This window comes from Fragaria vesca, linkage group LG7, assembly GCF_000184155.1.
Source record: "Fragaria vesca subsp. vesca linkage group LG7, FraVesHawaii_1.0, whole genome shotgun sequence".
Taxonomy (NCBI): Eukaryota; Viridiplantae; Streptophyta; class Magnoliopsida; order Rosales; family Rosaceae; genus Fragaria; species Fragaria vesca.
The window spans coordinates 2130487-2148471 of record NC_020497.1 but is presented as its reverse complement, the minus strand read 5'-3'; the positions used below and the strand labels follow the sequence as shown (position 1 = coordinate 2148471).

Genomic DNA, 17985 nt, shown 5'->3' with positions numbered 1-17985 from the left:
AAAAAAAAAACCCAAAAAGGTGAAAGAGATGGAGGGCACTAAGACAAAAATAGAAGGTACAAAACATGACCAAAAAAAAAAATAGTAAAGAACATAACGGATAAAAGTCATAAAACCCCAAAACCCCAGAATAGGGAAATTTGGAACACACTCCTAAAAGCACTACTACCTCTCTACTCCCTGAACCTCAAAACCCACCCAAAACCCAGAAATGAACTCCATCTTCTTCTTCTCTATCCAATCTCTCTGATACCACAATATGGACCTAACACTCCCTCACAAGCCAAACCCACTTCTCTCTTCTTCAACCCAATTCACCCCCAAAACCCTTCTTTTCAAACTTCCCACAACCCAAAGACCCAAACTTTCCCGTAAAAATTCAATCTTTCGTGTCAAAGCCTCTGCAAACCCAAATGGCTCTGATGGGTTTTCATGGGTGAGCCTCACTCGGTCCATACGCCGCGGCTCGGAGCAGTTCTGGTCAAGTTTTGGTGACTCAGTGAAGAAGGAAACTGGGTTTGATTTGAAGGAGGTGAATGTGAAGGTGGGGGAGTGTTTGGGGCAAGCTGGGGCTGAGTTGGAACGGTTTAGGACCGAGTTGGTGCCCCAGTTTGTGAGTTGGAATCGGTTGGAACATTGGAAGGTAATGTTTGTTTGGTTTTAGTTGAAGTTGTTATAAAGGTTGAGTCTTTTTTGTTTTGATCAAGTTAAAGTGAGTGTGTAAGCTTCAGTTGGTTGATGGTTTAGTGATACATTGTTGTTTGTTATTGTCAGGATGTGAAGACATGGGAACCTAAGAGATTTGCTGCATTGGTTGTCTATGTTTTAGTTGCCGTAGTTTCGTGTCAGAGAATGTATGTAGCAGTTCGAGCTCCTATCCAAGATCGTCGGAGAAGAGAGTTGACAGAGGCTTATATGGAGGCTGTGGTTCCCGAGCCATCTCCGAGTAATGTTAGAAAGTAATTTGATTCGACATGTTGTGTGTGTATTTATTGTGTAGGTCAATTTGACTGCATTGCGTTTCTGCTTGAATTTTGAACTTTTGTTTTGTTACCTTGCAGGCTTAAGAAGGGTATGTGGAGGAAGACGACACCCAAAGGCCTGAGAATGAAGAAGTTTATTGAAGGACCTGATGGAACACTTGTTCATGATAGCTCTTATGTGGGAGAGGATGCGTGGGATGATGAACCGCAGCTGCCTCAGGACAATGTGAAACAATTTATTGATAGTAATATAAAACTAAATCCAGAAGAGAAGAAGGAATTGAAAGAAGACCTGGGAATTTCTGGTTAGTGTCTGTTCGGAACTTACTTGAAGTATTTTGAGTTGATCCTTACTTCAAACCAGCATGGGACCATTTTATTTTAGGATTTAATGAGGATTTCTTAGTATATTCATTATGGTCATCTCTACCCTTATGGTCCAATTTCATTGCAGGTCAAGTTCAAGAGAATACTGGAACATGGCGTGAGAGACTTCAGAAATGGAAGGAGATCCTCCAAAATGAAAAGTTAGCGGAGCAGTTGGACTCTGCAAATTCCAAGTATGTAGTTGAATTTGACATGAAAGAGGTTGAAAACAGTCTCCGCAAGGATGTAGTGGAGAAGGTAACAGAGACTCAAGGAACAAGGGCATTATGGATAGCTAAAAGATGGTGGCTTTATCGTCCCAAACTTCCTTACACCTACTTTCTTCAAAAGCTTGACAGCTCTGAGGTAATATGTTGCTCCCCTTAGTTTTTTATCTTTGCTATACTCCTTGTAGATTGATCCACTTGTTCCTTGTTGCATGGTGTTGTACAAATTATGAGTTAATGTTGCAGAAATAATGCGTAATCTCATGCATCTGTTGCTTTCCATGCAACAGATTGTAATATCTGGGCTTCTGTTGTACCTCAGTGAGTGTGTTCAAGCAGCACATACAAGCAGCACATAACCTCCTACCCTATAGTATAGAAGACTAAACATCTTTTCTAGCCTAACATAGTTAAAAGTAGTAGATAGAGATATATGGCACTGTACAATGTAGATTATGAAATGGGATGTGATCATGGCACCTTGCCGTATCTCTCAGTAGTAGATAAAAGTAGTAGAATTAGTTTGGTAATGTACATCTCTCATTTCCCAATTGTATGTGAACTTTGCGTACTTTATGTCTTGGCTGGTGGTTCTTTCAATGCTGCCATGTCAATTGTCCACATATCCACAAGGAAGGATCATGCATCTAACAGGATTTTTTCTCCATTGTTGGCTAAAACTGCAAAGGTTTATGCAAGCCTTGTCTGATGCTGTGGTTTTTTTGGACAGGTTGCTGCTGTTGTATTTACAGAAGACCTAAAAAGAATATATGTTACTATGAAAGAAGGTTTTCCATTAGAATATGTTGTAAGTTCACTTATCTTTTTGACAGACACCCCTGATTCTTATGTCTGACTCATGGACGCTAAATGTTTCTTTGTATATTGTAGGTTGATATCCCCCTAGACCCGTATCTGTTTGAGAATATCTCAAGTTCTGGAGCTGAAGTTGATCTTCTTCAGAAACGCCAGATCCACTACTTTATGAAGGTTGTGATTGCATTGGTGCCTGGGTTACTCATTCTTTGGCTAATACGCGAGTCTGTGATGCTTCTGCATATCACCTCTAAGCGTTTCCTCTACAAAAAGTACAATCAACTTTTTGACATGGCTCATGCAGAAAACTTTATCCTGGTAAAACTTCATTTCCAACCCTATTGTCCCTTGTAATCTTCGTATTGTCTTGATTTTTGAATTCTCATTGCATTATACTTCCATCAGCCTGTCGGAGAAGTAGGGGAAACAAAATCCATGTCCAAGGAGGTTGTGCTAGGAGGCGATGTTTGGGATCTTCTTGATGAGCTGATGATTTATATGGGAAATCCAATGCAATACTATGAAAGAGATGTGAAGTTTGTCAGGGTAGCTTTTTCTTCTCTCATGAAACTCTGCTTGAGTTTTGCTTTTATTTTGGTGAAAGAGGAATCATTTTCATCATTTACGCATTTTAGGGTGTTCTTCTCTCTGGACCTCCTGGAACTGGTAAAACTCTTTTTGCAAGGACACTTGCAAAGGAAAGCGGGTTACCATTTGTTTTTGCTTCAGGCGCTGAGTTCACAGATAGTGAGAAAAGTGGTGCTGCAAAAGTCAATGAGATGTTTTCTATTGCAAGGAGAAATGTAAGCATTACCACCCTAATTTTCTGATGCATTGTGTGTATTAGTAAATTGATTAGGCATTGCTCCCAGGAGATCATTCCCTGTTTGTCATGAATATACAAGTCATAATGTCTAGGTCAGGTTAAGATATGTTCTTGTTGAGATATATTTCAGGGATTATGTCATCTCTTCATACTTGTGAAGTGTGCTTGTGTTTTCTGGCTGCTGGCCCCTTTGCTGTTGCTTCTTTCCTGTTTTTCCTTATGGTCAAGTTATATGTCCTTGATATCAGCCTGCCAAACATGAATTTACTAATATAAAACACTGTGATCACTATCTATTGCTCAGGCTCCTTGTTTTGTATTCGTGGATGAAATTGATGCTATTGCTGGAAGGCATGCAAGACAGGATCCTAGAAGAAGAGCAACATTTGAGGCTTTGATTGCGCAGCTTGATGGAGAGTAAGTGTATCAATATAAAAATTATTTATTTTTGCTCTTATTAAAGCAATATTGACATACCACAGTAACCTTTTTTTCTTTAAAAAAAATACAGCTTACTGGTTAAATTAGCATCTGTTACATATTCATCAAATTATTTTTGACTAGAATTTCCATATGGGAAAGAGTAAAAGTCACTGTTAAGGACTTTAATTTAAATGCTTCTGTTGGAAGTGGAGAGTATCTAAGTTGGACCACCTTGTGGTAGACATGTGTGACTGGTTATGTACTGTTTATTATTTAGTTATATCTTCTTTTGTCTCACTTTTGCCTTGTATTGACTTGGCTACCAAATGAAAGTTTTGGAGTTTTGCTTATTGAACCTGTATATTAATTCATGATTCAGAAACTTAAAATATTAAGTTCCAATTCAGAAGGTTTCTTTGTTATGCATAGTAGGCTGCTTATCAATAATTACCACTTGTTTTCTGTTATATAGCGTTATCTAATCTGGCCTACAAATTTTGAATCTTGATAGGTGCTAGACTGCTGTTCTTTTTTCCTTAAAACAGTATATGAATTTCCATATTTGGTATTGGCCATGTGTAGGAAGGAAAAAACTGGTGTTGATCGCTTCTCTCTCAGACAAGCTGTGATATTCATCTGTGCTACCAACAGGCCAGATGAATTAGACCTCGAGTTTGTTCGTTCTGGACGTATTGACCGTCGACTGTACATTGGTCTTCCTGATGCAAATCAACGAGTGCAAATTTTTAAAGTGCACAGCACGGGAAAGCAACTTGCAGAAGATGTAGACTTTGAGAAAGTAAGTGGTCGGGGTGTCCTGTTATTCTTTATTCCCTTATGGTCTATGTTGTTGTATAACCGTTGTAATTATTTTTTGCCAAAATCAGTAGTGAAAATGCTCTAGTTTTGAAAATATTTACACATGTGATTAATTCCAAAGAAACACAAACTTGGTTGCCTCTTTTTTTGTTTTTATATATTGTTGTATGTTAGATATCTTGCCAATACTCTGCTTGTTATTGGTCCTCTATACTGTAGTGCTTTTTCCTGTTGCTGCTTACTATATTGTTCTTCTTATCATGTGAATTTTAATGTTTTGGGTCTTTCTTCCATTCTTCAGGTTGTCTTCCGTACGGTTGGTTTTTCTGGGGCAGATATTAGGAATCTTGTTAATGAAGCAGCCATTATGTCAGTAAGTAAAATATACAAACAGCCCATTTTAGTCTTATATCATATGTTTGTTTAATCATTATCTTGAAAGTAGAAGTTCTACTCGGTATATTTTTTTTTTCAGTGAGTGAAATATGTGAATACCATATACACATAGATGGAAGAGTGAAAACTGTCTCATGAGTCAATTCTGCAGTCTTGTGTAGTTATAAAGTTCTCTCAAGTTATTTATCCTGTTTGTTTAGGTGAGGAAAGGACGTTCAGAGATATATCAAGAAGACATAGTGGATGTATTAGATAAACAATTGCTTGAGGGGATGGGTGTACTTCTTACTGAGGAAGAGCAGCGTAAATGCGAACAAAGTGTATGTCGATGTTGACTGTGCATCAGTGGTCTATTTTGATCAATAGTTGTTTGGTATTAATTTTGTCACTTAGTTTTGTATATTGTATCATAGGTGTCTTCTGAAAAGAAGAAACTGCTGGCTGTTCATGAAGCTGGTCACATACTATTAGCTCATCTGTTTCCTCAATTTGACTGGCATGCATTTTCTCAACTTCTGCCTGGTGGGAAGGTAAAAAAAAATTGTGCTGAATAGGAAAAACAGATGCTTTTGGAATTTCATGTGAGCTGCTCTCTGACAAGGTTTTATTCATTACATGAACAGGAAACTGCAGTATCTGTATTCTACCCCCGAGAAGATATGGTAGACCAAGGTTATACAACCTTTGGCTACATGAAGATGCAAATGGTGGTAGCTCATGGTGGGCGTTGCGCAGAACGTGTTGTGTATGGTGATGACATAACTGATGGAGGAACAGATGATCTGGAAAAGCTAACAAAGGTAGCACAAATCTTTCCACGTGTTACAATTTATAGAACTACCTCTGAAAAGACATAAAAATTGAAAGTGTAGTAAGCTCAAAGTGATATGAACAAATCCACAGAACTTCACATGCGATTTCCTTTTCTTTACCCCTTATCTCTTTGTTGGGCAGTGTCGCATTCCTTATATTAATGCACAATGGAATTAATCTCATAGCAACATGAATTATCAATAAAATTTGTCTTAAATATGGATTTTACCTCGCCAAAAGTTTCACAAATGTTTCAGTAAATGTATGTAATCAACCAGTAGCAATTAGTATACAAATTGTTAGAAATTCCTATCTATTTCCCCATCTGAGTCCTTTTTCAGATTGCTCGAGAGATGGTAATTAGCCCTCAAAACTCAAGATTGGGGCTTACAGCTCTAACAAAAAGAATTGGACTGATGGATCGACCAGATAGTCCAGATGGCGAGTTGATAAGATACAGGGTAATCTTTTTCCTTCAATCTTGCTAGTATATACAAAAATATTCATTTCCTGGTTTGGCATCTTGATTAACTTATTGTCCTAATTTTTCTTTGCGGTGTAGTGGGAGGACCCCAATGTGATTCCGGCCAATATGACTCTTGAAGTGTCTGAGCTTTTTACCCGAGAATTGACAAGGGTGCGTTATTTGATTTTGTTTTTTTATCAATCGCCTGCTTTACTGAAAGGGTACTACTACATGGCAGTGGTTTTCACCGCTGGTCTTTGGCTTGAAAAAAGTCATGGCATTAATTATTGAGGATGTTCTGTTATGTATTCATTAGTCAATGTGTATAGGGGGACACTGACATGCTAAATTGAGCTGAAATAGCTCTGAGGCATGTATATGAGTTATCAGAAGAAAAAGATGATGACGGGAGAGGTTTAAGGCTTTTCATATAACATAAAAATATGTTGTTTACTAGTCCAAAGTAGGACTTGCCAATACTGCAAAAATCCCTGATGATTGCAAGAGGATATTGAAACAAGTGATTTATTGGGGTAATATTTTATTGCTGTTATAGTTGGTTACTGAACTGAAAGTGCTATTTTGTTAACACAAAAACAATTTACAGTTTATCTATTCCCTTAATTTTTCAACTAAATTATACCTGGTTGATAATTGGTGTTTGTTGCAGTACATCGAGGAAACAGAAGAACTTGCAATGAATGGTTTGAGAAACAACAGGCACATTCTGGACATGATTACTGAGGAACTAATGGAGAAGTCAAGGATTACTGGATTGGTAAGCTATAAAACATACTTTGTTGGGCATTATCACTCTATTATTGGTTCTATAGCAGTTATTCATATCTCTTGAAATTCTTGCTCTGGACTTGTTAGATCTGTAAACTCACAATCTGGTGTTCCCAATTATAGGAGGTTATAGAGAAAATGAAGGACCTTTCTCCAGTCATGTTCGATGATTTTGTAAAGCCATTTCAGATCAACTTGGAAGAGGTACTTGATGGACCAATCGTTTCATTAATTTTTTAAAGATCAACTACCCATCTGACTATTTTGAGCAGTTGGTGTTGCTTTAGGGATCCAACACTTAATTTGATATATTAATGAATTGAACTCACATCTGCAATTTGGTTAAATTTCAGGACGGACCGCTGCCACATAATGATCAGTTGCGATATAAACCATTGGACATATATCCTGCACCATTGCATAGATGTTAAAGTATTGATGGGAACTATCAGCTCATTACAGGTGAAATCTCATCTAGTGTATGGGCGTTTGAGAGGTGATTCTAGTCACTTTCTTGTGATACCCAAGTAGTCAGCTTGTCGACAACCTTCTTGGAGGATCTTCTTGAATACCATCATCCGTTTGTAATCAAGCCACAACTCCAGCATATGGCTTGGTGAAGTATGCAAATTCGGACTCTATTCCCGCCAAAGTTCAGTTTCTTGAAGATACCTATAAACCGGTGAGCCTTAGCTCAGATGGAAATCCTTGAACACTGCTGAGCAAGTTGGGGACAACAGTTGCATATAGAGCATTTTGTATTTTTGAAATGAGGTTCGGAAAATATACAAGAGTATAGTGATTCTTCCTGAAATTCCTGTCACAAAAATCGTTATGCATTGGTAACCCTCCACAAACTTCAATGTATTTGTAAGAATATTAGTTCAAATGAATACGAAAATACTGGCAAATTTTTTTAGCCTTCAGATTCTAGCTTTTTATGGAGCTCTCTGTGTTTTTCATTCCTTTTATTTTTTTTCTCCTTTTGTTTCAACTTAAAGAATCGACTGCAACCGAGACCTTACGAAAGCCATGATCCAATATAACTGGTTTGAGCCACTTTAAATAGATGACAGGAGAAATCAGTACTACTGTCATTATAAACTTCATGACTTTCTACATTAAACATAAAAACAGAAATGTTTTACAAATGGTCACAATGGACTAACAATAATTATTCCACACCTGTGATAAACTGATAATTACACTACTTCTGGTCACAACAGCAGTAGACAAGGAACACTATTATGAATGTTTTAATCTGTTGGCGCCCAATTTCACATATCCAACTATTGTTCAACAATGGAAGGAGATGGATTCTCATTCATCTGTTGGAATATGAGTCTTTGACTAATAACTGTAAACAATGGCGGAGTGTTTGTTCTACTTACAGCTTGCTGCTTGGAACCCCTACTGGTGCATTTCTAGATCTCTTCTCTACTGTGCGGGAAAGCTGCTTCACAGCATCTTTTGGCAGATGGCGAGGCCGGCTCAGCCAAAGTCCTCCATCAACAACGATGATAGCTCCATTGATAAATTTCCCTACAATGTTTACAAACCAAAAGTAAGTTTCCCCTGAAACAAACGAGAAAATATACTCAAAAAAGAGAAGGGCAACAAAACCTCTACGACTCTGTGAGCAATGACCGCGACCAATTCCATGATATGCAATGTTCTTTTTTTGTCTTGATAATAATTTATCTCTACTTACTTGGTTATCATTTTTATGTTCCTATGAAAGCAGAGTGAGCCTGAGATGAGGCTGAGACATTTAAGTATTCATATTATTCTCAAACTGGCTATCTATGGAACAAGAATGATTCCTACAGTTTGATGCTACTCTACTAGTTTGGGCACAAAAATTTATCAGTATCTACACATTGCAATACAGTGATAATTATTATATAAACTTGCAGAAGCGAATAAAGTTTATTAACCTGCATCTGATGAAAGGTATAGAGCAGCCATAGCGATATCCCATTTGTCACCTAGTTTATACAAAGGCATGTACTCTCTAGCTTTGCTACCTATCTCCTTAGGTGCAAGTTTACTCATGCCAGGCGTATCACCAATAGGACCCGGAGCAATTCCATTGACTCTGATATCATAGTCAGTTCCCCACTCCAATGCCAAGTTTCGCATAGTGGCATCGACAGCTGCCTGTCGGAAACAAGAGTCTTAAACAAGTTTATTATAAATAAAAAATACTAACTGAAGGACTATCAAACAAACCTTGGCTGCAGACACATGAACTTGATACCAAGAAGCGGAATAATGTAAAGTTGCACTGATGTTCAATATTGTTCCGCCACTAGATGAGCTCCTTCCTGGTCCTCCTTTTTTAAGATACTTGAGTGCTTCGTAGCACATTGTGAATGTACCAACAGAATCAATATCCAAAACTGCAGAGAAAAATATAATCAATTTGTTTAGAACCTGGAAAAACCATATAAATGTCGACATCTTACAGGTCAATGAGATCTGGTCACGAGGTCATCGCCATTAGATCCTACCCTCAAAAAGTAAATTGGCTAATAGGTTTTTATCAATGCAAGGCGCATTTTCACTTCCATTAATTTGGTATTTTCATATTAATAATCATGAAGTCATGGACATGCAATTTACATATGTGAACATACTATAAAGACCATTACAGCATTACTGCATCAAACCTGTTCGAAATCCATTAGGGGATAGATCTTCTGCTGATGCAAGAAAATTTCCTGCTGCCGAATTCACAAGTATGTCAAGCCTACCAAAATGCTGGAAAGTCGATTCCACCACTCTTTTTGCATCTTCCTGTTTACGCACATCCCCCTCGAAGCCAATAGCCTGAAACGAAAGAGAAAAAGAAACATAAATAAGGGCTGCACAACCAGCCATGTTCAAGAAGATAATATGTGCGGGTAAAAGTATATCAGTGTCAGGTAGACAACGCCTGAAAGCACCCAAGCAACGTGAATGAAAAAGCTTGACTTTAAAACGGAGTCTTAGCAGGCTTACTGGAAATGAGTGTAACTCATCCCGCAACTTGATAAAACCACAATATATTAAGCATTCAAATTCAATGCTATTCAAAAGCTGACAGCCTGACTCTAAATCACCACACCCATTAACTGGAATTCGAGCCAGTTGACCCACAAGCTCTATTCAAACTCAATTAGCTACCTTTTTGTACTGATAGTTATCGATTTTTCGTTGCATATTTCAAATCGTATCGCATTTCTGGACACATCAGAAGAGCCTCATACTAAAATATACAGCATAGATAATCAAACTTGCAGTAAAGACAGATTCCCCTTTGGTTGATTTGCACAGCTCGATTGGAATCATGACTTCAAATTCCATTAGTTTCAGACTTTCAATCAATCAAATATTTAGTTTCCCCTTCTCTAACCCCAAGCTAAATTTACCACACACAATTGTATATGATCCAATGATCCTGTATAAGAAATGCACAAACCCAATTTGGGTAGCACCAATCCAAACCCAGATAACTATACACAATATTCAACAACTTGAAGAAAAAACCAAGAAAGTACCGCAATTCCAAAACCCTTAAGAGCAGCCACAGCAGAGTCCAACACTTGCTTCCTCCTCCCCATAATAGCCACACTCCCACCATGTTTCCCGAACTGGGTCGAAATCTCGAACCCGATACCCGACCCGCCTCCGGTTATCAACGCCACCTTCCCTCTCAACGCATCTGCCTTAAACGGTGACTCCATCTCTCTCCTCCTCTCTGTCTCACTCTTGTCCTTATAAAAATCGATTCTTTATTACGTCATTAATCATTTTTGGCCAACCAAAACGCGGTCGTTTAGTACCAACCCTATCTCAAAGCTTAAACCTTTAGACCCAAAGCCGTATACTTTACACAGAGAAAGAATGGACGAAGAAGACAACACGGTATCTATAGGCTTCCCTCTCTTCAAACCCAGAGCATCTCGACCCGAGTCTAAACCCGACCCGGACCCGAGTACGACCCATGTCGCCTGGCCGGAGCTCGAGAGGTCGACAGACCCGGACGCGAACTCCGACGCCAAGTTCGCCGACCTCGGCCTCGCCGACTGGCTCCTCCGGACGATCGCCGAGCTCGGGTTGAAGAAGCCGACGCCGGTGCAGGCGAACTGCATCCCCAAGATTCTGGAGGGGAGGGACGTTTTGGGCCTGGCCCAGACCGGTAGCGGCAAAACGGCGGCGTTTGCGCTGCCGATTCTGCAGCGCCTGGCGGAGGGGCCGTATGGGGTTTTCGCGCTGGTGATGACGCCGACGCATGAGCTGGCGTACCAGCTGGCCGAGCAGTTCCGGGCTTTCGGGTCGTCGCTGCATTTGCGGTGCTCGGTGATTGTGGGAGGGATGGATAAGCTGAAGCAAGCTCAGAGCTTGATGACCCGGCCGCATGTGGTGATTGCGACGCCGGGTCGGGTTAGGGATTTGCTTCAGCAGAACCCGGATTTTCCTTCGGTTTTCTCCAAGGCCAAGGTAGGGTTTAAGGTTTAGGGTTTAATCATAACGATCTTTTTAATTTATTTGCTGAAATGTCGCGTATATTTGTGAATTTTACCTATTGCATTGAAGATAGGATTTAGGGTTTAGGGTTTAAGGTTAAGAATTTTGATTTAGTAGTGTTTTGAAGATATGCTGATGAGTTGTTTTGATTTTGTTGTAGTTCTTAGTGCTGGATGAGGCAGATAGGTTACTGAATTCAGAATTTGAGTCCGATTTGAGAGTGGTGTTTAAGTGCTTGCCAAAGAGCCGGCAAACTCTGTTGTTTTCTGCAACAATGACTAGTGACCTCCAAGCACTGCTTGAAGTTTCTGCGAATAAGGCCTACTTTTACCAGGCGTATGAAGGTCTCAAGACAGTTGGGACTCTTGCGCAGAAATATGTTTTCATACCCCGCGAAGCAAAAGAAGTTTATTTGGTGCACATTTTGTCTAAAATGGAAGATATGGGTGTTCGTTCAGCCATCGTATTCGTCTCAACCCTATGGTATTCTTGCTTTTCAATAGTTTCTGTTCTGGTTTGTTTGTTGGATGGCTTGATATTAGGATTGTTAAGTAATCCTCAATATCTGGGTTTATCATGTGTATGCAGGAATTGTCACTTATTGAATTTTTTACTGGAGGAGCTTGGTCAAAGTGTTTCAGCATTGCATTCATCCAAATCACAGCCTCTTAGACTTTCTGCGTTACATAAGTTCAAATCTGGACAGGTTCCAGTATTGATCGCAACTGATCTTGCCAATCGCGGTTTGGACATTCCTACAGTTGACCTAGTAATCAATTATGATATTCCAAGGTCTTGCTCCTCAATGGACTTTATTATTGTTACTTTCTGTAGGAAATATGGTCTCTGGAACTTAATTTTCATACTACATTGCAGTGATCCAAAGGATTATGTTCACCGCGTGGGACGTACTGCAAGAGCAGGCAGAGGAGGTTTAGCTGTCAGCTTTGTAACCCAAGTAAGTAGCAGAAATGATCGTTTTGTGAGATAGGTTAAAATCAGCAACCACATCCCATCCCACCCCCAATGAAATTCTTTAGGTGATCAATTCTAGTTTAAATTTGCAACAATTGAGACAAGTCAGGAATATGGTGGAATTCTTATGGTTGTTTTTGTTTTTTCTTCTCTATTTTGTATCTATGATATTAATTTTCTTTGAATCAAAAGATTGTTTTGTTTAAAAAGGGAAATTGTGTTTTGCAGCTTGATGTAAAGCTGGTTCATAAAATAGAAGAAGAAGTTGGGGAACAATTGGTAGAATTTGAATGCAAGGAGAATGAGGTTCTTGAGGATATTCGTAAGGTATTGGCTTTGCATTTAAGCTTGTGAGGAAATTATAAATTTGTCTATGGGCTTATATGCTAGCTATGACTTAGTAAAGCTTGTTGGAACATCAAAGTATTGGAAATGATTGCTTACCTATGTCATTTCCAATTTGCAGGTTTACACAGCCAGGCATGTCGCAAAGATGAAGATGACTGAATCCAATTTTGTAGAAAGGGAGAAAAAACGGAAAGAACGAACACTAAAGACGCTAGAAGCGAAAGGTTTACTGAAAAAGAGGAGTAAGAAGAAGAAAAGAGAAAAATATAGTGATGAATAGGAATACTAGAGCTCTCCTGGATTCAATTCGTCAATGAGATCATTGGTTGTGCACCATTGAAAATGGCAATTGCATCATTTTTGTAGCATAGTCGGTTTCTTACAATAGTAAAATATGTATTACGTGAAAGGTACTCTGTCACTGGCCAGTTTGAACTAGGTACTCTGGCACTGGCACAGTTGAACAAGGTATTCAATTTTCATTTATTTTCGTTACATATTTGACTGTTGAAATTTTACATATGGCTACCATGGATTAGATTTTGTTGGCATGAACTACCATGGCTAAAGAAATTCTGTTTCTGTCAGTGTGTTTCTACTTTCTACATAATGTCGTTTCTTTCCTTTCTGGCGTTTGCAGAATATACTGATGTATATCCACAATCAACTCTATCTATTCAGATTCATGTGAAGAAAAAAAAAATGAAATATGGAAACTGGGTCGGCCAATTGTGTTTTTCGTGAAAATAATTTGGTTTTTGAAATACTTATAATGTACCAATACACATCCGATGTGCCATTGAAAGCCTCTCAGAGGCTTGCACCGCTCGCATTTGAAATGATTCAAATGATTTTTTTTTTCCTACCTCTTCTATTGGCGCCAACATATATATCGAACTTCGAACATATCGATTATGGAATTCTGGACTTCACAGTATTACTTTGAAGAATACAGTACAAATAGCAAGAACATACCAGATGGATTAAAAGATGAAAACCGTATGTTTTTTGTGGTCATCAAAAATCCTCCTTTATAGTAGGAGTTGCTGATTTATGCTACCCCCAAGTCTCCTATTCTTACCAGGTCTTCTCTCCGCTGTCAGGCATTTCCGGACACGTTCATTTTCTGATTGCATCAACTAGCAATACAACATGAGCAACATTCGTCGTGATTTTAGCATCAAACTCTTTATTTGGCAAATGATTGATACCCCTCATATATAAAAGTTTGTCTCTTCACTTCACATGAAAACATATACAGAAAAACAGACACCTGATCACCACCACCACCACCATCGTTCCTAAGCTCACTCTTTTCTACAATGTCGACCGAGGAAGACACCGTCCAAGAAAAGAAGACGATCTCCCTGAAGACCTCCGACGACGAGGTCTTCGAATTGGAGGAGAACGTGGCAATGGAGTTCGGAACCGTCAAGGCCTTCTTCGGAGACGATGGGGTCTCCCGAGACATGGTGATGCCTATACCTAACGTGCACAGCAAGGAACTGACGAGAATCATTGACTTCTGCACCAAGCACCTCGCATTGAAGCCGAAAGCTGATCACGACGAGGCCGGGAAGAAGGAGCTGAGGAAGTTCTATGCTGAGTACGTGAAGGAAGACACCACCGAGCGCATAATGGAGCTCATACTGGCTGCGGATTACTTGAATGTGAATGACTTTCTGGACTTGTTGAACCAGTCGGTGGCGGACCGGATCAAGAACAAGAGTGTGGAGTATGTCAGGAAGTTTTTTGGGATTGAGAGTGATTTTACTCCCGAGGAGGAGGCGGAGCTCCGGCAGCAGTATGCCTGGGCTTTTGAGGGGGTTGATGAAGACTGAATGGTGAAAATGTTGGGAGAAGTTGGAAGAAGTTAAAAACTTGATTCAGTGATCTTTTATTTTATTTCTTTAGGGTGTTAGGGTTACTTATTTTCGTGTTGAAGATTTAAATAAAAGATGTGTACGTTTATCCTATGTAATGATGACTTTATTGTTTGTAGTATATATATTAGGTGTCTATGGTGTATGAAACAATCGATGACTATGTTGTCATTTGAGATCTACTGGCATTACCGGCTTTGCAAGAAAAGTGACATTCACACTCCTTAATGTGCAATCCACAGTATCTATTTTTACTTGACTAGCAACACAGTAACCGGACGAGAGTACACATATATAGCAATTACATACTATGTGCTGTCATTTTACAGACAATTAAGAAGGAGAGACACTACACATTACCGTACATAAGATAGAACAACTCATTAGTCATATTCTGGCTAATAAGTGAGCATGTGGCTACACTGCTGAAAGATAAGAAGTTTATTAGCAAAAGGCTGCCTTCTGTGATTTTCCGCAGGGGAGTATTAGGCTGAAAGAGAAAATTATAATAGCTGTAGTTGTACAGGAAGCTATTGTATCCAAATCATACCCATCACTTTCCCAATAGTGAATAGTCTTGATTCTAGGCAAATCCGACGACCTCACTCGTGCATTTTGCAACACAGATCTTTTTCCTTATAATATCTAATGCAATTAAACATACAATCTAATTTCAAGTAAGTGAATCCCGGTGAATTAAATTTCCTATTCATTTTAGGAAAGAATTAATTAATTAACAACTATGAAGACCTACCTAATATGTCCAAATGCACTACGTCAATTATTCCACTCAAATATTGCCACCTAATAGAGTAAATACCCAAAACACTGTATATTTACCCTCCCTATTCACTCAATAGAGATACTCAACCACACCACACCTCAAACCAGACAGCAGCTATGTCAGCTTCAGCAGAGAACGAGGCCTCCACCAAGCAAGAGAGCGGCCCCTCCGGCGCCGTCCAAGATGACCAGAAGAAGATCACGGTACGGACTGGAGATGGCGAGGTCTTTGAGTTGAACGAAGAGGTGGCAATGGAGATGGAAACCATCAAGACCTTTTACCAGGAGGACGATAAGTGTGAGACGGTTACCATGCCCTTGCCAAATGTGGAGAGATGGGAGTTGCAGAAAGTCATAGAGTACTGCAGCAAGTATCTCGAGCTCAAGAACAAGGAAGACTTCGACAGGAAACTCAAGGTCTTCCAGGCTGAGTTCATCAAGAGCTTGAGCCCTAAGTGTCTACTGTGCCTCGCCAACACGGCCAATTACTTGGACATCCAATATCTGCAAGACTTCATCTGTCAGTCCGTTGCGGATCATATTAAGAATAAGGATGTCGAATATGTGAGGGAGCTCTTTGAAGTGGAGAATGACTTTGTTTGAGTCCAGTAGGTATTTTTGGTCCAAGACTCGAGGTACGTTTTGGATAACATTTGGGCCAGTACCTGTGGCCCTTTTTTTAATACGAAGTCCACGAAGGGTGGCGAAGTCTGGCAACACGCGAGCTGGAGTTTGGTAAAGATTCCGATACCCCGCGGGATTCGATGTCCTCGCGGGATCCTTTGTTTCAGTTCGTGTAGGATTCTACAGTACATGGCGAGGTAGAGTTAGAAATGGGCTGTAATACTCCGCGGGATAGGATCGCTTAGTGTTCGAGTTCGCGTACGACGCTACAGTGAGATGATGCGGGGCAGTGAGCAAGACCTAGGCGAGGTTTGTTCTGGACACATGTTGCACGGATTGCGCGGCTCGCGAGCTGGTCGTATCCTTGTGAAATTCTAATTGCTGAGTCCGAATGGATTGTGATTAGGTCTATGCGAATTGCTATATAAGGGATGCTTGACACAATCTTTGACACACAATCAATCATACAAAACAACTGCAAATCTTCGAGCATCCTCGAAACCCTAAGTTCTAAGTGCACCTCGCCTTAGATCTCAGAGCCCGTCTGGACTCGCCTCTCCTTCCTAATCGTTGCTCTACTCGCTTCGAACAGTGAGTATCGATTCACAGGTGACTAGATAGTTTGCTCGTAATTCCTCGCCCGCGAGGTGACACCGGAGCTCTACTTCGCCTGATTAGAAGTCAAGAACGTGCACCGTTCTCGTTCCACGTCCGCGCGGTGGCACGCCCTGCAAACCCTAATTTACTTTTAGTAGCACAAGTTACCTTTCTACCCCTATTGAGGATCGTGGCCAAAACAGACTTCACTGAGGAGGAGTATGAGGCTGCTAAGGCAGAGGCTCCTTGGGCTCATGAAAACCTTGATAAGGATTGGTACTAAAAGTGAAATAATATTCTTTGTTTTCAATAACAGAATCACAGAGTCGGAGGTTTTCTGATTTGTTATCAATTATCTTTCCAATTTCCAAATACATGAAGAATCGTGGATTATGAATCATCTATCATGGCTCTAGTTCAGATGGTAATGCAAAGACCTTTTGGTTTTTAGAAAGGGAATAAGGGATGATGACCATTTGATACAAATACAGGAAAGGAATAAGCAAAGTAGCAAACCATTCTTTCTTTTGTTCTTTTCCCCTTTTGGTTTTGTCTTCCGCGGGGGAATACAATCTCCATCGTTGTGGTGTGACTACCGATCGAGTGAGTCACGCTCACATCTACCCGTCTCGTTTTCACATCTCACAATTGTGTTATATTTTCTTTAATTCTTATCATAATTTCATAACTAAGATTGAAATATTCATTTGATAGATGGAAAGAAAAGTTTCCATCTTTTATCCACAAGCTAGATTTGGTAGAATGTACGTAATTATTTGATAACACTAGGAAAAAAGATAGAAAGTTATGTCCAAATATTGATTGCAATTCCATATATAGCTTTCCTTCTCCAACCACGTACACTTTAATGAGTGAAGTCAAAGAAGGAGGTGCTATAGCTTAATTCCAGTGTCTTTTCCAAAGTGCTCTTCAAAGACAAGGCGTTTTTTGGTAGAGCCTCAGCGAAGGGTAAGCCTTGAAGCATAAGGCTCAAAACTTATGGTATAAACGATCGAAAAAATGTTTGTTGCTTAAGTGTCCACTACGGTGACAAAGCTAGCTATATTTTGTTGCATAAGGTGACTTAGTTGACAAAATGTTTCTCTTAGGCGTTGAATTATTATTATTATTATTATTTTTGCCTAGGTAAACTTATTGTTATAAGATCTAGTTCTGTTTTCATATCGAAAACAAACGAGAAAACATTGTGTCAAAAAATTCTAGGTGGTGATATTCAATTTTGGTTATGAAATGGTTCAAATTGGGTCTCCTAAAGCTTTGTCCCATTGGTTTGTACCTCGGTATAATCTCTTTCTCGCTTTTCCCCATATTTGCTATG

At 39.6% G+C, this 17985-nt stretch overlaps 5 protein-coding genes across 5 annotated transcripts in view; 3 read left to right on the top strand and 2 right to left on the bottom strand.

The window, feature by feature from the left end:
* The first annotated feature begins 259 nt into the window (after positions 1 to 259).
* LOC101306556 (ATP-dependent zinc metalloprotease FTSH 12, chloroplastic-like) lies at positions 260 to 7849 on the top strand. The gene is made up of 19 exons (XM_004306522.1): positions 260 to 643; positions 775 to 959; positions 1062 to 1288; positions 1438 to 1715; positions 2307 to 2384; positions 2468 to 2710; positions 2798 to 2938; positions 3028 to 3195; positions 3523 to 3635; positions 4224 to 4440; positions 4762 to 4833; positions 5057 to 5176; positions 5270 to 5386; positions 5480 to 5656; positions 6011 to 6130; positions 6232 to 6306; positions 6806 to 6913; positions 7048 to 7128; positions 7278 to 7849. Exons 1-19 carry the CDS (start codon positions 260 to 262, stop codon positions 7353 to 7355), a joined length of 2982 nt encoding a protein of 993 aa, XP_004306570.1. The 3' UTR covers positions 7356 to 7849.
* Positions 7850 to 7958: 109 nt separating this feature from the next.
* On the bottom strand, positions 7959 to 10807 carry LOC101306851 (peroxisomal 2,4-dienoyl-CoA reductase-like). Its single transcript, XM_004306523.1, has 5 exons — positions 10467 to 10807; positions 9597 to 9756; positions 9157 to 9326; positions 8862 to 9084; positions 7959 to 8466 (listed from the first exon to the last, which is right to left on the bottom strand). The coding sequence occupies exons 1-5, from the start codon at positions 10650 to 10652 to the stop codon at positions 8312 to 8314; spliced, it is 894 nt and encodes a 297-aa protein (XP_004306571.1). The 5' UTR covers positions 10653 to 10807; the 3' UTR covers positions 7959 to 8311.
* A 5-nt stretch (positions 10808 to 10812) lies between these two features.
* On the top strand, positions 10813 to 13228 carry LOC101295179 (DEAD-box ATP-dependent RNA helicase 36-like). The gene is made up of 6 exons (XM_004308191.1): positions 10813 to 11409; positions 11597 to 11919; positions 12025 to 12228; positions 12313 to 12394; positions 12640 to 12738; positions 12878 to 13228. The coding sequence occupies exons 1-6, from the start codon at positions 10813 to 10815 to the stop codon at positions 13037 to 13039; spliced, it is 1467 nt and encodes a 488-aa protein (XP_004308239.1). The 3' UTR covers positions 13040 to 13228.
* Positions 13229 to 14012: 784 nt separating this feature from the next.
* LOC101306265 (SKP1-like protein 4-like) lies at positions 14013 to 14758 on the top strand. Its single transcript, XM_004306521.1, has one exon. The coding sequence runs from the start codon at positions 14082 to 14084 to the stop codon at positions 14598 to 14600; it is 519 nt and encodes a 172-aa protein (XP_004306569.1). The 5' UTR covers positions 14013 to 14081; the 3' UTR covers positions 14601 to 14758.
* Positions 14759 to 15339: 581 nt separating this feature from the next.
* The window catches only part of LOC101305975, a 14510-nt gene continuing 11864 nt past the window's right edge, over positions 15340 to 17985 (bottom strand). Inside the window, exon 2 of the mRNA XM_004306520.1 lies at positions 15340 to 15852. Within this exon, the coding sequence (XP_004306568.1) occupies positions 15552 to 15852 (301 nt within the window). The 3' untranslated portion in view covers positions 15340 to 15551. The remainder of the gene's footprint in view (positions 15853 to 17985) is intronic.